Here is a 20,352-nt window from a genome sequence, read left to right as displayed (position 1 = left end):
GTCACTTTTTTTCAATAGTTCTACAATCTTACCAGCTATGTCCTGTTAAGATTTCATGCTTGAAAGAAACTATTTGAGGCCAAGAAAATATCTATTGTTGTTGTTTTAGTTGCTAAGTCGTGTCTGATTCTTTTGTGGCCCTGTGGACTGACCCCCTACCAGGCTCCTTTGTCCATGGGATTACCCAGGCAAGAATACTGGAATGGGTTGCCATTTCCTTCTCCAGGGTATCTTCCTGACTGAGGAATCAAACCTGTGTCTCCTGCATTGGCAGACAGATTCTTTACCTACTGCACCACTAGGAAAGCCCATAAAATATCTATGCCATTTACTTGATAATTTTTTTCATCATATTCCATCTGGCTGATTCATGTCAATGTATGACAAAAACCACTACAATATTGTAAAGTAATTAGCCTCCAACTAATAAAAATAAATGAAAAAAAAAACATAAAGATACAGAAACTTTGGGGAAAAAAAAGATATTCCATCTCCTTTAAAAGAAGCAAGTATTTGAGAATTTTAGTTAAGTGTATTGGTCAATGCTTGGTGAACTAACACCTTACTTTAAAAACTGTATAAAACCCTATAAAAAGATACAGTCCTGCTCACTGGGAAATGATATCTTTGGGGGAATCCTGCAGTATATTACAGGCTTTAAATTTTTTTCCCTAACTCTTCTCAGTTTGCAGGCCTTTCTGATATATCTATCCCACAAGACATCCCTGTGGAAGGAGAAATCACCATTCCTGTGAGATCGCGCGTTCGGGAATTTGACAGCTCCACATTAAATGAGTCTGTTCAGAATACCATTGTAAGTTAGATGAGTTGAAAGAATTTCTGTTCAGTGTCATATGCTAAATAACTAATAGCACTTTGTAATATTTTTGTTTGGTTCACTAATTTTCAGTGTATTTTATTTATTGAAATTTAAGATTCTCCCCTAGAGAATAATTTGATACAGCCTTTTTGGAAATCAGTTTGGCTGTAATGGATATTAAGGAACTTAAAATGTTCACATTTTTTAAGGTGATAATTCTGTATAGTATAAGGAGAAAAAATTCAATACAAAGATAATTTTAAAAGAAAAATATTTATACAAAGATGTTTGTTACAGCAGTCTTTATAGTGGGGAAAAGTTGAACAGAAGAGTAATCGGCTAAGTAGATTATGTTACATCTATGTGGTAGAATGGTAAACAACCATTGAAAATCATGTTTTCAAAGAATATTAATGATGTGAAGAAATTTCTAGGTGAAAAAATTAGGACAGAATTACCTCAACTATATTTTGAGAAGTTAAATGACTGTTCCCTTCTTCAAATGTCTTGATTTTTTTTTAAAATGTCTTGATTTTTTAAAATCTGACTTCTAGGATTCTTTTGCCAGAATGAATGGGAATGTTGAAAATTAATTGATTTTACATATTGTGAAGAGTGTGGTAGCTTAGGAGCAGGCCCTTTGGCTCTTATGACCTTATGTATGAACTGAAAGTTAGATGCTGTGTTTTGCAGAACAGATTTTACTAGTGCTATTATTTTCATTTCTTTAAGTAGCATATTAAGAGGGCTATATTTCTCTTTTGCAGAGTTTAAAAAATCAAAATCAGCAGAACTGATGAATGTAGTAGAGTTAGATGTTGGCTTTAGGAGTTAAAGGAAAAGTTAATAGAAAAAGGAGTTAATACAAAAACCCCACCTCTCTGGTTTGTTTGTATGGTGAAGGAGTTAGACTGGAGTTATGGCTCTAAAATTCAATGAAGGGCTCCTAGGGGGATTGAAATAAAAAACTTGAGCAAATTGAAGTGGCTACTTAGCAGCCTTGGTTATTACAGTACAGCATATTGTTTTTATCTTTCAGATGCGTGATCTAAAAGCTGTTGGGAAAAAATTCATGCATGTTTTGTACCCAAGGAAAAGTAATACTCTTTTGAGAGATTGTAAGTATGTGTGGTTTTCGAGGCTTTGCTATTTTTCATCATACCTTATCATAAGCGTTTATAAGGCTTTGTGATAATAAAACTGATATCATTTCGCAGGATGAAAAATATGTAAATGAATATATTATAGATGACATTTTTGAACAAAGTTAAAAATTGAGGATGGAATTTCAGAGATTGGAAGATTTTGCTTAATATATTGTTTTCATCAATAAATATAGACTGTATATTTTCACCTGCTGTACTAGACCCTGCAAAAAGTATTTCTGTAAATGGCAAACACGTAGTGATTTTGTTCAGCCAAGAAACTTAATGATCTCCAAGGGAAAGACAAAATGTTAAAATGTTACATTAGAGTAAGAGTAATAGCTAATACCCACTAAGGATTAACAAATTAATAGTACTTTATTGACATTTCTATTTTCAGAATGATCATTGTTGACTGCTTTAAGAGTTTCAAAACAGTTTTTGCAGAAAATTATGCTATTATTTAGAATTTATTCTCAAAATTGTTAGACTTTTAGTTTTCCTTTTCAAACATTCTTGGTTTTTCTTAGTACCATTTATCAAAAAAAAATGACTCATTTGTTTGAGAATAGTAACAATGATGTTGGATATGAGTGTACCTTCTATTTTGGCAGCATTTCTGCTGTAACATAGGGATGTCAAATATGTGGCAAATGTGCCATCACTGTGGTGTTTGGCTGCAGTGTCAGAATACTTTTTCAGCAAAGTACATTGTGGGTTGAAGCTAACACAGGATTTGCTACAGCTGGTATATAGTGGAAAGAGCATGGGCAAATCTGGGTTTTGAATAGTGATTCTGTCACTAGCTGTGTGATTTTGGATAGTGGTTCCATCACAAGCTGTGTGATCCTGGATAAGACAGTTAACTTTTCTGAGGTTGAAGTTTCTTCCTCACAAAAGCTGTATTATTCAATGAGATGCCACTTCAGATCCATTATTTCAAAGAAATAGAGAATAACAAATTCTATTTCAAAGAAATAGAGAATAACAAATATTGGTAAGGATGTAGAGAAATTGGAACCCTTGTGCATTGCTGGTGGGGATGTAAAATGGTACAGCCACTGTGAAAAACAGCATGGTGGTTCCTTGGAAAATTGTGTAGAGAATTACCACATGATTCAGTACTTCCACTTCTGGGTATATACCCAAAAGAATAGAAAGCAGGGACTCAAAGAGATATTTGTATACCCATGTTCATAGCAGCAGATGAAAACAACTCAAATGTCTATCAGTGGATGGATGAGTAAATGAAGTATGTTATATACACCATGGTATATATCATATATGAATGGAATATTACTTATCCTTTAAAAAGAGTGAAATTCTGATACATGCTACAACATTGATGAACCTTGGAAGACTTTATGCTAAGTAAAATAAGCCAGATACAAAAGAATATGTATTATTCTACTTAGGTACCTAAAATAGTGAGATTTATAGAAACAGAAAGTAAAATGGTTGTCAGGGACTGAGGGGATATTGGGGAGTTATTGTTTAATGGGTTGGAGTTTCAGTTTGGGAGATGAAAATTTTATTGTTTACCTAGTAAACATAGTCTATTAGAGTATTAGGATTGTGATTTTTCTTTTTTTTTTTTTTACATCTTTTACAAACATTCCACAGTGGTGTCAAAATTACTCTTTCAGGTAAAGTTATGTACAAGTGAAGTTAAAGTTGGAAGTAGTATGTACCCTTTTTCATATTATTTGAGGAAGATAATTGTGCTTTAAGCTTTATGTTACTGAACTATTGGTGTATTAATCACCCAACAGCTATTGGTTGAGAACCAGCGTGCTTAGATCTGATATTGGCAGAGCCTTTATAGTTTTCAAAAAGTTTTCATGTTATTTGTTAACATTTAACCCTATGAAATTACCAATGTTGGGCTGTTTTCTCACTTTATGAGAACAGCAGTTCTGTACTGGTTCAGTGTAGTAATTATGAAAGGAAAGCTGTATTGTAGAGTAGAAAGGACTTTGTAGTAGGAATCAGAAGATTCTGGTTTTGTTTCTAGGTTCTGGTCCTACCCACACACTTAACTGTTTATATTAACTTGGGCACATCTCTTCTTCTCAACTTCATTTTTCATATTTTTGAGGTGAGCCTGATTATACTTGCCTTGTCTAATGTAGTCTCAGATTGGTGAAGTGACTTGGCTTTAGTCTTCTTTCCGACTGTGCAGGGTGGGGCATTTACGTTTTCTGACTCCTTGCCTATTGGTCTTTAATGATAGCTTGCTGGAATGTGGCTTAGTAGGTGGTGTGTGTGTTAGTCACTCAGTCGTGTCTGACTCTTTGCAACCCCGTGGACTGTAGCCCACCAGACTTCTCTGTCTATGGGATTATCCAGGCAAGAATACTGGAGTGAATTGCCATTCCCTTCTCCAGAGGCTCTTCCTGACCCAGGAATTGAACTCTGGTCTCCTGCATTGCAGGCAGATTCTTTAACATAGTAGCTGGGGAGAGGGGTTATTTGTGTTGTATGAAATGAGCAAAATTTAAAGGATATATGAAGAAGGGCATTCAGAGTTGGGGAGCAGAGAAGGCCAATAGAGGGATAGGAGAGGTGGAAGCTTTGGGCAGACAGAGAAAGCCTTGATGTCTGAATGCCAAGAATGGCAGAATATAAGACAGAAAATGCTATATGCCTGTGTCTTTTTTTTTTTTTTCCAGTGGGTTTTGTCATACATTGATATGAATCAGCCATGGATTTACATGTATTCCCAATCCCGATCCCCCCTCCCACCTCCCTCTCCACCCGATTCCTCTGGGTCTTCCCAGTGCACCAGGCCCGAGCACTTGTCTCATGCATCCCACCTGGGCTGGTGATCTGTTTCACCATAGATAGTATACATGCTGTTCTTTTGAAATATCCCACCCTCACATTCTCCCACAAAGTTCAAAAGTCTGTTCTGTATTTCTGTGTCTCTTTTTCTGTTTTGCATATAGGGTTATCGTTATCACCTTTCTAAATTCCATATATATGTGTTAGTATGCTGTAATGTTCTTTATCTTTCTGGCTTACTTCACTCTGTATAATGGGCTCCAGTTTCATCCATCTCATTAGGACTGGTTCAAATGAATTCTTTTTAACGGCTGAGTAATATTCCATGGTGTATATGTACCACAGCTTCCTTATCCATTCATCTGCTGATGGGCATCTAGGTTGCTTCCATGTCCTGGCTATTATAAACAGTGCTGCGATGAACATTGGGGTGCACGTGTCTCTTTCAGATCTGGTTTCCTCAGTGTGTATGCCCAGAAGTGGGATTGCTGGGTCATATGGCAGTTCTATTTCCAGTTTTTTAAGAAATCTCCACACTGTTTTCCATAGCGGCTGTACTAGTTTGCATTCCCACCAACAGTGTAAGAGGGTTCCCTTTTCTCCACACCCTCTCCAGCATTTATTGCTTGTAGACTTTTGGATAGCAGCCATCCTGACTGGCGTGTAATGGTACCTCACTGTGGTTTTTGATTTGCATTTCTCTAATAATGAGTGATGTTGAGCATCTTTTCATGTGTTTGTTAGCCATCTGTATGTCTTCTTTGGAGAAATGTCTGTTTAGTTCTTTGGCCCATTTTTTGATTGGGTCATTTATTTTTCTGGAATTGAGCTTCAGGAGTTGCTTGTATATTTTTGAGATTAATCCTTTGTCTGTTGCTTCATTTGCTATTATTTTCTCCCAATCTGAGGGCTGTCTTTTCACCTTGCTTATAGTTTCCTTTGTAGTGCAAAAGCTTTTAAGTTTCATTAGGTCCCATTTGTTTATTTTTGCTTTTATTTCCAATATTCTGGGAGGTGGGTCATAGAGGATCTTGCTGTGATTTATGTCGGAGAGTGTTTTGCCTATGTTCTCCTCTAGGAGTTTTATAGTTTCTGGTCTGACATTTAGATCTTTAATCCATTTTGAGTTTATTTTTGTGTATGGTGTTAGAAAGTGTTCTAGTTTCATTCTTTTACAAGTGGTTGACCAGTTTTCCCAGCACCACTTGTTAAAGAGGTTGTCTTTTTTCCATTGTATATCCTTGCCTCCTTTGTCAAAGATAAGGTGTCCATAGGTTCGTGGATTTATCTCTGGGCTTTCTATTCTGTTCCATTGATCTATATTTCTGTCTTTGTGCCAGTACCATACTGTCTTGATGACTGTGGCTTTGTAGTAGAGTCTGAAGTCAGGCAGGTTGATTCCTCCAGTTCCATTCTTCTTTCTCAAGATTATTTTGGCTATTCGAGGTTTTTTGTATTTCCATACAAATTGTGAAATTCTTTGGTCTAGTTCTGTGAAAAATACCGTTGGTAGCTTGATAGGGATTGCATTGAATCTATAGACTGCTTTGGGTAGAATAGCCATTTTGACAATATTGATTCTTCCAATCCATGAACACGGTATGTTTCTCCATCTGTTTGTGTCCTCTTTGATTTCTTTCATCAGTGTTTTATAGTTTTCTATTTATAGGTCCTTTGTTTCTTTAGGTAGATATACTCCTAAGTATTTTATTCTTTTTGTTGCAATGGTGAATGGTATTGTTTCCTTAATTTCTCTTTCTGTTTTTTCATTGTTAGTATATAGGAATGCAAGGGATTTCTGTGTGTTAATTTTATATCCTGCAACTTTACTATATTCATGGATTAGCTCTAGTAATTTTCTGGTAGAGTCTTTAGGGTTTTCTATATAGAGGATCATGTCATCTGCAAACAGTGAGAGTTTTACTTCTTCTTTTCCTATCTGGATTCCTTTTACTTCTTTTTCTGCTCTGATTGCTGTGGCCAGAACTTCCAACACTATGTTGAATAGTAGTGGTGAGAGTGGGCACCCTTGTCTTGTTCCTGATTTCAGGGGAAATGCCTTCAATTTTTCACCATTGAGGGTGATGCTTGCTGTGGGTTTGTCATATATAGCTTTTATTATGTTGAGGTATGTTCCTTCTATTCCTGCTTTTTGGAGAGTTTTAATCATAAATGAGTGTTGAATTTTGTCAAAGGCTTTCTCTGCATCTATTGAGATAATCATATGGTTTTTATCTTTCAATTTGTTAATGTGGTGTATTACATTGATTGATTTGCGGATATTAAAGAATCCTTGCATTCCTGGGATAAAGCCCACTTGGTCATGGTGTATGATTTTTTTAATATGTTGTTGGATTCTGTTTGCTAGAATTTTGTTAAGGATTTTTGCATCTATGTTCATCAGTGATATTGGCCTGTAGTTTTCTTTTTTTGTGGCATCTTTGTCTGGTTTTGGAATTAGGGTGATGGTGGCCTCATAGAATGAGTTTGGAAGCTTACCTTCATCTGCAATTTTCTGGAAGAGTTTGAGTAAGATAGGTGTTAGCTCCTCTCTAAATTTTTGGTAGAATTCAGCTGTGAAGCCATCTGGTCCTGGGCTTTTGTTTGCTGGAAGATTTTTGATGAGAGTTTCGATTTCCTTGCTTGTGATGGGTCTGTTAAGATCTTCTATTTCTTCCTGGTTCAGTTTTGGAAAGTTATACTTTTCTAAGAATTTGTCCATTTCATCCAAGTTGTCCATTTTATTGGCATAGAGCTGCTGGTAGTAGTCTCTTATGATCCTTTGTATTTCAGTGTTGTCTGTTGTGATCTCTCCATTTTCATTTCTAATTTTGTTAATTTGGTTCTTCTCTCTTTGTTTCTTAATGAGTCTTGCTAATGGTTTGTCAATTTTGTTTATTTTTTCAAAAAACCAGCTTTTAGCTTTGTTGATTTTTGCTATGGTCTCTTTAGTTTCTTTTGCATTTATTTCTGCCCTGATTTTTAAGATTTCTTTCCTTCTGCTAACTCTGGGGTTCTTCATTTCTTCCTTCTCTAATTGCTTTAGGTGTAGAGTTAGGTTATTTATTTGGTTTTTTTCTTGTTTCTTGATGTAAGCCTGTAATGCTATGAACCTTCCCCTTAGCACTGCTTTTACAGTGTCCCATAGGTTTGGGGTTGTTGTGTTTTCATTTTCATTCATTTCTATACATATTTTGATTTCTTCTATGATTTGTTGGTTATTCAGAAGCGTGTTATTTAGCCTCCATATGTTTGAAGTTTTAACAATTTTTTTCCTGTAATTGAGATCTAATCTTACTGCACTGTGGTCAGAAAAGATGACTGGAATGATTTCAATTTTTTTGAATTTTCCAAGACCAGATTTATGGCCCAGGATGTGATCTATTCTGGAGAATGTTCCGTGTGCACTTGAGAAAAAGGTGAAGTTGATTGTTTTGGGGTGAAATGTCCTATAGATATCAATTAGGTCTAGCTGGTCCATTGTGTCATTTAAGGTTTGTGTTTCCTTGTTAATTTTCTGTTTAGTTGATCTATCCATAGTTGTGAGTGGGGTATTAAAGTCTCCCACTATTATTGTGTTACTATTAATTTCCTCTTTCATACTCGTTAGCGTTTGCCGTACATATTGCAGTGCTCCTATGTTGGGTGCATATATATTTATAATTGTTATATCTTCTTCTTGGATTGATCCTTTGATCATTATGTAGTGTCCTTCTTTGTCTCTTTTCACATCCTTTATTTGAAAGTCTATTTTATCTGATATGAGTATTGCGACTCCTGCTTTCTTTTGGTCTCCGTTTGCATGAAATATTTTTTTCCAGCCCTTCACTTTTAGTCTGTATGTGTCTCTTGTTTTGAGGTGGGTCTCTTGTAGACAGCATATATAGGGGTCTTGTTTTTGTATCCATTCAGCCAATCTTTGTCTTTTGGTTGGGGCATTCAACCCATTTACATTTAGGGTAATTATTGATAGGTGTGGTCCCGTTGCCATTTACTTTGTTGTTTTGGGTTCACGTTTATACAACCTTTCTGTATTTCCTGTCTAGAGAAGATCCTTTAGCATTTGTTGAAGAGCTGGTTTGGTGGTGCTGAATTCTCTCAGCTTTTGCTTGTCTGTAAAGCTTTTGAATTCTCCTTCATATCTGAATGAGATCCTTGCTGGATACAGTAATCTAGGTTGTAGGTTATTCTCTTTCATTACTTTCAGGACGTCCTGCCATTCCCTTCTGGCCTGGAGGGTTTCTATTGATAGATCAGCTGTTATCCTTATGGGAATCCCTTTGTGTGTTATTTGTTGTTTTTCCCTTGCTGCTTTTAATATTTGTTCTTTGTGTTTGATCTTTGTTAATTTGATTAATATGTGTCTTGGGGTGTTTCGCCTTGGGTTTATCCTGTTTGGGACTCTCTGGGTTTCTTGGATTTGGGTGGCTATTTCCTTCCCCATTTTAGGGAAGTTTTCAGCTATTATCTCCTCGAGTATTTTCTCATGGCCTTTCTTTTTGTCTTCTTCTTCTGGAACTCCTATGATTTGAATGTTGGGGCGTTTCACAGTGTCCCAGAGGTCCCTGAGGTTGTCCTCATTTCTTTTGATCCTTTTTTCTTTTTTCCTCTCTGCTTCATTTATTTCCACCATTTTATCTTCTACCTCACTTATCCTATCTTCTGCCTCCGTTATTCTACTCTTGGTTCCCTCCAAAGTGTTTTTGATCTCATTCATTGCATTATTCATTTTTAATTGACTCTTTTTTATTTCTTCTAGGTCTTTATTAAACAGTTCTTGAATCTTTTCAATCTTTGTTTCCAGGCTATTTATCTGTAACTCCATTTTGTTTTCAAGATTTTGGATCATTTTTATTATCATTATTCTAAATTCTTTTTCAGGTAGATTCCCTATCTCCTCCTCTTTTGTTTGACTTGGTGGGCATTTTTCATGTTCCTTTACCTGTTGGGTATTTCTTTGCCTTTTCATCTTGTTTAGATTGCTGTATCTGGAGTGGGCTTTCTGTATTCTGGAGGTCTGTGGTTCCTTTTTGTTGTGGAGGATTAACCCAGTGGGTGGGGTTAGACGATTGGCTTGTCAAGATTTCCTGGTTAGGGGAGCTTGCGTCAGTGTTCTGGTGCGTGGAACTTGATTTCTTCTCTTTGGAGAGTAATGGAGTGCCCAGTAATGAGTTTTGAGATGGGTCTATGTGTTAGGTGTGTCCTTGGGCAGCCTGTATGTTGATGTTCAGGGCTATGTTCCTGCGTTGCTGGAGAATTTGCGTGGTATGTCTTGCTCTAAAACTTATTGGCTCTTGGGTGGTGGTTGGTTTCAGTGTAGGTATGGAGGCTTTTGGGCGGTCACTTATTACTTAAAGTTCCATGTAGTCAGGAGTTTTCTGGTGTTCTCAGGTTTTGGGCTTAAGTCTCCTGCCTCTGGATTTCAGTTTTATTCTTCCTGTAGTCTCAGGACTTCTCCAACTATACAGCCCTGATAAGAAAACTTCTAGGTTAATGTATGCCTGTGTCTTAACAATTTTCTGTCTTTTCTTTTCTTGTAGGGGATTTATGGGGCCCTTTGATCCTTTGTGTGACGCTTGCATTGTAAGTACTTATATTTCCTTTCTTTGTCATTTGAGATAGACTAAACTTTTTTCATGGAGTTTCAAAATTGAAGGGGATTTTGACTGAATTTTTCATTTTGGACTTTGACAAATTATACTCCTTATGCATTTAAATCTAAAAAGTCAAGTAGCTTTCTAGATCAGTTCAAAGAGTGATGGAATTAAAGATATGAAAATTATGCCCACCCTCATTTATCAGTGAGTTCTTACCCTGTTTTAGTCATTTCTATTCAATATTTATTCACACTCATTTACCTCCCCATCATTAAGCTAAGTGAATCAAGTATCTTAAAGGTTTAAGTACTAAACAATTAAAGTAGTATTTATTTGCAAACATAATTCTATTAAAATTTTACTAAAAGTATAAGTGAGATTAAAGTAGAAGTGGTTGAGTTCAAAGCAAGATCTTGTTTCACAAAGTGTTGTATTTTTCATACTCATTGTATGTAAAGGGGAAGAGGACAGAAAAAGGAAAGCAAAAGTTTGCTGGAGAGGGTAATATAACCACTGGTAGAGTGGAAAAAATACTACACTAGGATCCATTTCTGGGTTCTAATACTAACTTTGCTATCAGCAGAGTAACTTTGGACCTCTAAAAAAAACTTTTAAATACCTTCTCTTATCCCCATAACAAGAAGTGAATATTATTCTCCTCTTTTGACAGACAAGCTCAGGTTCAAAGAGATTGAGGACTGAACTAAACACCACATAATCAATCAGTGGTAGACCTGGAATTCCACTTCAGGTTTCCTTGACTGCCCATTCTCTACCTCTGTGATTATTACACATCTCTTCCTACCTAACCTCTCTGGGTTTCCTTTTCCATATCTATAAAAGTAGATGGTTGAGGGTCCTTTCCAGGCCTAACCTATTGTGACTGTAGATTGAAACTTCTTACTGGCTTCTCTAACCCTTTTTAAATGTAAAGTCAAGTGCCTGGTAATTTAGGTAAAAACGTGGAGTGCTCTATCTTATACTTTTAATAACCATATCAAGGGACATAATCCAGTGCCTTGATGTAAGTGTTTATATTAAAAGCTCTGAGCATATACTTTTTTAGTTTTGAAAGATTAGAGATTATGGAATTTAATCCTGCTTATTTGCAGAGAAGAAAATCGGAGTCCCAAGACATCAAGTGATTAGCTCTAGTTTACATATCTGGTGACAGAATTAGGATCAATATCTGAGTCTCCTGCCTTCCAGGCCAGTTAATCCTCTTTCTATCATACCATGCTGAAGTAATAGGAGTTCCAGAGAACAAGTGATCAGGGCTAGCATTCTTCTCATCAAATTGTCAGGACTCGGAATGGAGTATGCAGAACCATAGAATACAAAAGCCTGTGCTGGCAAATAGCATAGCAGCACAAGACTTACAGTGTGATTTGTCTATACTTTGTAATAAGAAGAGGTTGTTAAAAAAGAAGTTTTGAGGTGATGTTATTTATTCTGTTACTGAAAATAATGACACAGAGTACAAGTGTAAGTCCAAAATTCAAAACAGTTTATTTATGTGTTAAATTTTTAAGATTTAAGTGACTGTTCAATTACTCAGTTTCAAAGAAAGCTTTTTAGTGGTAATCTGTATGTTTTGATTTTTAAAAGATCAACAACTAAATAGATAGGCTGTTTGCATTTTTAAATGCCAGAACTAGAACCTTAACCCAAGAATTACAAATTCAAATGTGTATATGCGTGTGTTGCAAATTGGTGACCAAAAGCCCTTGTGAAGGAATCTGCTGCTGTGTCAACTGCACCTGATTGTTGCCATGTAGAAATGCAGGCCCGGTGAAAGAAACTCTTCTGATTTTTTAAGAAAATCCAGAAATAGACATATTTTTATGTGAAATCTCCCAATTTTAAAATAACATCAAGTTGAATTTAAGACCTTTTAAAAGTATTATATGGACCAGCAACCTCGTGTCCATAAGTCACACTTAGGCCTTCAGTTTATATCCTCTGCTTAACCAAAAAAGGTCTTCAGTAATCCATTTAAACATTCCCACAGGATCAAAGGGGGCATCCCTTATAGTCCTGAGGGATTTGGAATTTGAAATAAAGGAACCTTGCTATATGCTTGTGGCATTTTCCTTTTGTACAACCTATAAGAGATCTTCAGGTAAGATATAGAGCAGCACCCTGATTCAAAGTTTGAGAACCCGTACCTTAACTGTGTTGCTCTAAATAAGGTTAGGCAATTCTCATGCCATTTCCTTGTCACAGAATGCTTCAAAGAGGCTCTGTAGATAGCGAAAAAGATGGAGGGCCCCAGTTTGCAGAAGTGTTTGTCATTGTCTGGTTTGGTGCAGTTACCATCACCCTCAACTCAAAACTTCTTGGAGGAAACATGTGAGTATTATTAAAATGCATCCTTTTTCCATTTCTAGGTTGCATATCTTAGATTTTTTAAGGAAGTCTGGCTTGTTATGTATTTTTCAAAAAGAAAAATCAAAATAAATGAGAGCAAAAGGAAAATTCTCTTAAAGACACTGAACAGAAATAACCTAGTTGAATTAAATTATGTTAAATTATCTGGGGTCCTTTGATAAGCTTCAGATGTTCTCTCTCCAGCCCCTGAAATTATGTGCAGAACGTTTTGTGTTAGAAGATTACATTTGTCTTTGGGAACAGATGCCCCATAGCTTTCAACAAATGCTCAAATAGGTCTATAAACCAGAAAAGATTAAGAAACAAAATCTTAGCAGTTTAGTGGGAGAAAGAGGTCTCTAGGAATTAGAGTAGATCATCTAGATCCTAAATGGCTGACTGTTAAGGCATTCAAGTAGAGAGGAGGAGAGTATGGGGAGAGAAAAACTAAGGCATATGTTTAATACAGAGGCCTATCCTCATAAAATGAACATTAGGGTATAGGTAATATCTATCTGGAGGAAAGTAATGATCCATGATACATAGAAATCTGTATAATAAATTGCATCATGATATAGATCAACTATATTTATGATCTTTATGGATATATGTTGTTTTTTAGATCTTTTTTTCAGAGCCTTTGTGTGCTGGGATACTGTATACTTCCCCTGACAATGGCAATGCTGGTTTGCCGGCTGGTACTTTTGGCTGAGCCAGGACCAATAAACTTCATGGTCCGGCTTTTTGTGGTGATCATCATGTTTGCCTGGTCTATAGTAGGTAAGAATGTACTTAATCTCTGTGGTAGCAGAGCAGACTGAAAATATGGGTTAGAGATGAAGACCAGGTGAGGAGCAGTGTAACTTATAAGTCACATTAATGGTATGATTCTTGCTAATGTCATCCATAGAACCATCTGCTTTCAGTAGGGATAACATCCATCTTATCTGAGTTGACTATCTGGACATCTGAGATGTGGAGTCACATCTTTCTTGTTTCTTCAGTCTTTAAATAATGGATAGGGTTGGGAAAGGACATTACACTAGAACTAGCTTAGTCCTGGCATATAGGAGGCATAGGTGACTTGAGAAATGACTTGAGCCTTTTCCAGACAAATTAATCATGATAATAGTTAGCATTTACTGATTACTTATTATAGGCCAGGAACTGTCATAAGTACTTGATTTATGTCATCTCATTTAACCCTCACAACAACTGTAATAAATAAAAACTGTGTTATTATTGGTCCCATAATTATAGATGAGAAACAGACACAGAGAGGTTAAGCAACTTGCCCTAGGACACATAACTAGAGAATAGGGGAGTCAAGTGTCAAACCCAAGTAGATCACATACCTTTTTAGAACTGTACTATAGCACCACCCAGTATAGGTTGTTAAATATCATTACATAGTACGTTTCTGCTTCAGTAGAAAATTCTGCTAAAGATTAAGGAGAGCCTATAGCAGTGGCGATGAATGCTGTTTATTCATTATTTGTACATCCCTAAAATTCTCTTGAAATCCCACCTTAAACTGAAAGTGTTCACTAGCTTCTTTTTAATGGGATAGATAGGCTGCCTAATATTTTTGTGTGCAGTAACATCCCTTTGTTTTAGAAAATGGTTAAAAGCCAAGAAGTGACCCAAACTAAGGTTTGAGAATGCCAGAACTGCTGTCCCAAAGACTATAAGCTTGAGCACTTCAACTGCCTATGGAAAAACCCCTCATTTCCTCACTTAGAGTCTGATGATTTACTGTACATGTAGTTCTCAATAGCTTAGTTGTGCAGTGTCCAGGCCCACCAGGGTTCAGCAAGTAGAATCTTAGAAGAGAGAAAGGTACTTGTAATTCAGCTAATGTGTATTAAGCACAAACTATGTGTCAGGCATTGTGCTAGGCATGGTGTCTATCCTCTGAGTTCACAATCTAGGCATGTAAACACTTAAGGGCCATGAAGTGTTCCAGGTGGGCAATGGAAGTCTGTGCCAGGTATAGTGGGGACACAGAAGAGGTAAGTGGGTGGTTCTACCTGGGGTGGTAGGATGCCAGATGGTTGTTCAGGAAAGATTTCCTTGAAGGATCATTATTGAATAAAAAGGTGAGTAGGTGTTTCCTGAATGGTCAGGAGGGTTGGCATCTAAAAGAGCTGATAGGGACCTCCCTAGTGGTCCAGTGGTTAAGACTCCATGCTCCATATGCAGGGAGCTTGGGGTTTGATCCCTGGTCAAAGAACAAAATTCCACATCCCACAACTTAGAGCCTGCATGGCATAACTAAAGAGCCCACATGCTACAGTGAAGATCCCACATGTGGCAGTGAAGATCCAGTGTGCTGCAGTTAAGACCTGGCACAGCCAGAGAAATAGATAATAAAAGAGTTGATAATAAGAGCAGTTACTCAAAAAATAACAACAGTGTGAGACCATTTGGCATAGGAGCTTTGTAAGCCTTTTTAGCACAGTTCAGTAGCTTCTCAGAAAAGTGTAAGAAACCCCTTTTTAGAAAGGTTTCTATCTAAAATGGTTGGAAAGAAGCTTTCCATGCTTGAACCAAGCAGCTCTCAGCTGCTGCCAAATGCAGTTTTAAGGTCACAAATACAACTGAACTTGTAGTATATAAGTCTGTGTCCCAGACTATGCCAAGCACATTCAAGTTTAGTAAATGTTAATAGTTGTGGCACTCGTATTGTATTAAATATTCCTTTTGTTTTGTTTTGTTTAGCTTCTACAGCTTTTCTTGCTGATAGCCAGCCTCCAAACCGCAAAGCCCTTGCCGTTTATCCTGTGTTCTTGTTTTATTTTGTCATCAGTTGGATGATTCTCACCTTCACTCCTCAGTAAATGGAAATTAAAAACCAGGGAATTCAAAACTCATCTCAAAGATGCAGTTCACCACGAAGCTTTGCCTCTGGCCCTCTTTTGTCTATTTTGGAGTTACTTGGTAACTGGGTGTGTGAGGTGATTTAAAGGGAGCCATAAAGCACTGTCACAGTTTATGTAAGGAACTGTTTGAAAAGCTGTCCTTTCCCTCTTAATGTTACTTCTTTAAAATATGTGTGCATAGTACACACAATATAATGCCTCCTAAGGCATGATGGGATCACTGTGGTTCATTTGGGTGACAGCCAATGACTTGGAAAGCAACATGGATTCATTCTGCAAGTTGAATAGAGTTGGTAACTATATTTTCAGTTTTGAGAATACCAGTTCAGGTGCAGCTCTTAAACATATTGCCTTATGACTATTAGAATATTCCTCTCTTTTCATAAATAAGAAGGGATAGCCTGTCTATTTTATTTCTCTTAAGCATAAAAAGACAATGACAGAGGTTGGGAAGGGGGTTCATAGATGTGGGAGGAGAAAACATGCACTAACCAAAATTCAGATTTTGATTAGAGACAATTCTGCACTTGTTGCTTAAAAAAAATCAAAGGACATCTAAAGCATAAGTTTTTTTAGTCTTTCTGTATAGTCACCTCTCTGCCATGTTAAATAGCAGCTCAGTGACACTTTAATTTTCTCAGTGACACTTTAATTTTAATCTTACTCCCAAGTTCTGCATTTGCAAGCTAAGATATTAGCAGTGAACATGTAATTTTTCTTCGACTGAAGCTCTTAGTGGACCAATGCTTGAACTTACCCAAGTAGAAGACCTCAGAAATTTAGATTGGTAGGTCCCTGATGCATATTATCATGTGGGCACCTTCTATTCAGGGTAGAATGAGGCAGTTTGGATACAACATAACTCTAAGGAATTTCTTGCTGTTCTGTGTGGTCTGGCCTCTAACTAGAAAGTAAAGCTAAATCAGAAGGCTGCATTCAACCATGTGAACATGGAGGGATTTAGTGTTCTGATGGCTGATTGACAGAACAGCTACATGCTTAAAGCATTACATAGGATGAGTTGAGTTTACAGCTGCCACCTTTTCTACTAATGGGCTTAGCAGTTTTTTGATTAGGTGCGTTTTTCAGGTTGGGAAATAATGGTTTATTTTCTTGGTTTTAAACTTCTATTTGTAAAGCTAGTTAGATTTCTTTTAGACAGCTACTTTTTTGCACATGTGCACCTACTTGTATTCTCAGCTGTTTATGCACACAAGTCTGAAGGGAGCAGAGTGTCTGAGACAGGCTGATTCTGAGCTAATTGGGGCTCCTTTAAGTTAATATGAGCTGCTGACTTCTGTAAATTGCACAGTGAAGAACTCTTAATAGACAAAAATTAGGAGTCAGGCAGAAAACATTGTAAATATACAGTTACTTACAAATATAGCAATTTCTTATTCCACATTTTTTCTTTATCATGAAATTTAAATATTTATTCATTTGCATTTGAAGATGACCTACACATTGATATGTAATTTTAAAAGCATATTTTCCTCATCCCTGGATTAACCAAGACCAAGTGAACAGTACTAGGACAAATGAGTCCTTGGAATGATATTCAATTATAGAGCATTGCAAAGTGGGTCTCTCTGTCCCGGTCTTGTCCAGATATTTTGGTTATGTATTTGTTTCAATTTCCCTTTACAATTTCAAAATAAATCCTGTTAGGACAAAGCCAATATTTCATTCTTGAACTGGTAAATATTTATATTTTGAAATATTTTGAAACTGGTTCTAAGTTTGAAATTGGTCCTAACTTGTCATCTGTTTCCACTGTCTGAAATTTTCTAACTTCTCACGAAACACACTCTCTTCCAAAGTTGTTTTGTAATCTGTCCCAATGATTATAATGTAAAATGAAAGAAATAATCATGCTTCTTAAAAGGGAATTAAATCTTTACTGAATTTTACTCAGGCTAAATATTTGATCAGAAATTCCTAAGGCCACAACTTTGGTGGGGGTCTGTGTGTGGTTGGGGGTAGAGGGAGGGTATTACACATATTGGGTGTTAAGGTAACTTGTTCTGTTTTAATCTGTTGGTTTTGGGTGACTTAGGGAATAGTTTTATTTGAAATTATCTTTCTGAAAATGAGTGGTCAGTTTGAGGGCATAAATAAATATTAATATATGCAAAAAAGTGCATTGCTTTCTGGCACAGAAGATCTGAATATCTGGAAGTCGTAACCCTCAAAACAACTTTCCCTGATTTGCTGCAGAGGCACATGGCTAATTATAGAAAGCAAGACCAGAAGGGAAAAGGACTCGAACAAAGGAAACTCTGTTCCAAGAATTGGAAGGTTTCATGTTTTAGATGAAATTCAAGCGTGTGAGCATCATTGCCTAATGTGGTGCATTACTGCCATTGTGGTTTATCACTTGCTGCTCCTACTTCTGAGATTGACTGTTGTCATATTCTTCTAGCAATAGGAAAGTTGAAGATTGGATTTAATTGCTGTTCAGATTATAAAAAACTCAATTGATGCAAATATCTTTATGCAGTAGTGTTAAAATTCAGTCACTAATTGTCAGATCTTTTGCCTTTTGCCTCTTAAGTGACTTATTGCGTGAGTTGAGTTGTATCTTCTTGTTGTGTTGGGGATTTTCTTTTGTGCAAAGTGAGGGGGACCACAGGGCATGGTAAACATTATACTGTTTAGTTGTTTTTTTATAAAGTGTCCCCAAAAAGTGATTAGAAGGCTAGTAAGCATATATTTGAAAGTTTAACTGTGTACACTACATAATCTAAGCACTTAACTGTATTTGGACTTCTTGTTTATTCCTGGAGATGAAAATGAAAATCTCCCATCATTTCAGATTCTTGGGTAGCTTCAGGTCATTGAAATTTACCTAAAACCTATCCTGATATGATCAGACATCCATTGCATGCAGTTGTTTCATTCCAGATTAGAATACTGAAATTGTGATTCTTAAACTGTTCATTTCTCAGACAATTTGGATAGAATAAATGTGTGAATGTTAATCCATATATCATATATGTAAAATAGAAATACTTTTCTGGATTCTGTGGGCTTTTATTAAAAATAATTTCTAGGGATTTACTTAGGCCATAGGATGGCTAAATAATAATGTAACAATAATATTACTACTAATAATAGCTAACATTTATTGGGCACTTACTGTGTACCAAACACTTCTATTTTTTTAAGAATTTTTATAACATCTTTATTGGGATACACTTACCACAAAATTCACCCTTTTAAAGTAATGTACAGTTCAGTGATTTTTCAGTATATTTACATAATAGTGCGCCTATCACCATTATCTCATTTTAGAACATTCTATTATTCCACAAAGAAACCCCATATCCATTAGCAGTCACTCCTTGTTTCCCTTTTCCCCACCCCCTGGCAGCTATCAGTCTTCTTTCTGTGTCTGTTGATTTGGCCAGTGTGTCTCCTCCAGTCTTCAACATAAAGTGGTACAATCCTCATTTTGTTGTTGTTGTTCAGTCACCAAATAGTATTCGACTCTTCATGACCCCATGGACTGCAGCATGCCAGGCTTCCCTGTCCCTCACTGTCTCCCGGAGTTTGCCCAAGTTCATGTCCATTGAATTGGTGATACCATCCAGCCATCTCATCCTCAGTCGCCCTCTTCTTCTGCCTTCAATCTTTCCCAGCATCAGGGTCTTTTCCAAAATCCTCATTTTACTGGTAGAAAATTGAGGCACAGAAAGATTAATTAAATCATCCAAGGTCACACAGTAAATTGATTTAAAATAGGAAAACACATTATCTGAGATCATAGTAGGACAATAGTTTTGAACTGCATTGTTATGCATATGAAATAAACCCTCCCCAGGGTATGTTCCCCATTATTAGCCATTACAACCTACAGCTATAGGTGGTCAATAACCTGTTCTTTTTTTTCTGAGTACTAGAGCAGTACATTTAGCAGCATCTGAGGAAAACACAAGAGCAGTTGTACATTGGGAAGTTAGGTTTGCTGCCCTCACTCCTTGAGCCCCTCCCCTCCTCACACCACCAGACACACATATCCCTCCCCCTTAAGGGATCTTAAGAATCTTAAGAATCAGGTCTTAATAATCAAGCAGCTTCTGCCTCTTTGTTTTATTTTTTCTAGAGGGATAGTTAACACATCAAAATTTAACTTGTCTATTCAGGTGTTTATAGTCAAGAGATGCCGCTGGTCACATATAGTACCAGCTATATTCCTAAGACCTCAGAGAGCAGTAGTATGAGAATAGAATGCATTTCTACTTGGGTAAACTAGGTGGGAGGGAGAAATAACACAGTAAATAAAGGTTTTGCCTTAATGAATTTAGTGTTCCAGCCTCTTAGGAAGTGGCCACATGCTGCTCTTGTTCACTCTGTTCTCTTTCAGAGCATTTGTACTCTGCATCATCACTGCTGGTATTTCTTGGTCTTCTTCAATATGCTGTTTTAATCCTCATCTTTCCTATAAAGAACCTGTGAAAAGAATAAATCTGTAAAATGATTTGTGAATATTAAATGTACAAATAAAAAACACTGGAAATGGAGAATTTGCATGTGCCTTTCTTGTGCTGAAAGGCAGTGGGATATTTGCTGCATAGTATTTTCAGATATACTGTCATCAGAAAATATCAAATGCTGTGTAGGATTGCACAGCCAGCAAGTTAGAAAGGAAGTCGCATTTACTGATCAAAGAATATTTACCAGGTGCTGTTTTTTTTTTTTGTTTTGTTTTGTTTTAAAATTTTTTTGCCACTCCGCGGGCATGTGGGACTTTA

At 36.6% G+C, this 20,352-nt stretch overlaps 1 protein-coding gene across 1 annotated transcript in view; it reads left to right on the top strand.

Annotated features, from left to right (window-relative positions):
* The window catches only part of YIPF6 (Yip1 domain family member 6), a 37,148-nt gene extending 17,024 nt beyond the window's left edge, over positions 1 to 20,124 (top strand). Inside the window, exons 2-7 of the mRNA XM_043896018.1 lie at positions 686 to 814; positions 1,860 to 1,938; positions 10,290 to 10,332; positions 12,573 to 12,698; positions 13,339 to 13,496; positions 15,438 to 20,124. Coding sequence (XP_043751953.1) covers positions 686 to 814; positions 1,860 to 1,938; positions 10,290 to 10,332; positions 12,573 to 12,698; positions 13,339 to 13,496; positions 15,438 to 15,556 — 654 coding nt within the window. The 3' untranslated portion in view covers positions 15,557 to 20,124. The remainder of the gene's footprint in view (positions 1 to 685; positions 815 to 1,859; positions 1,939 to 10,289; positions 10,333 to 12,572; positions 12,699 to 13,338; positions 13,497 to 15,437) is intronic.
* The last annotated feature ends 228 nt before the right edge of the window (positions 20,125 to 20,352 follow it).

The sequence above is a fragment of the Cervus elaphus genome, chromosome X (assembly GCF_910594005.1).
Source record: "Cervus elaphus chromosome X, mCerEla1.1, whole genome shotgun sequence".
In the NCBI taxonomy this organism is placed as follows: Eukaryota; Metazoa; Chordata; class Mammalia; order Artiodactyla; family Cervidae; genus Cervus; species Cervus elaphus.
This window is presented reverse-complemented; position numbering and strand designations above follow the sequence as displayed.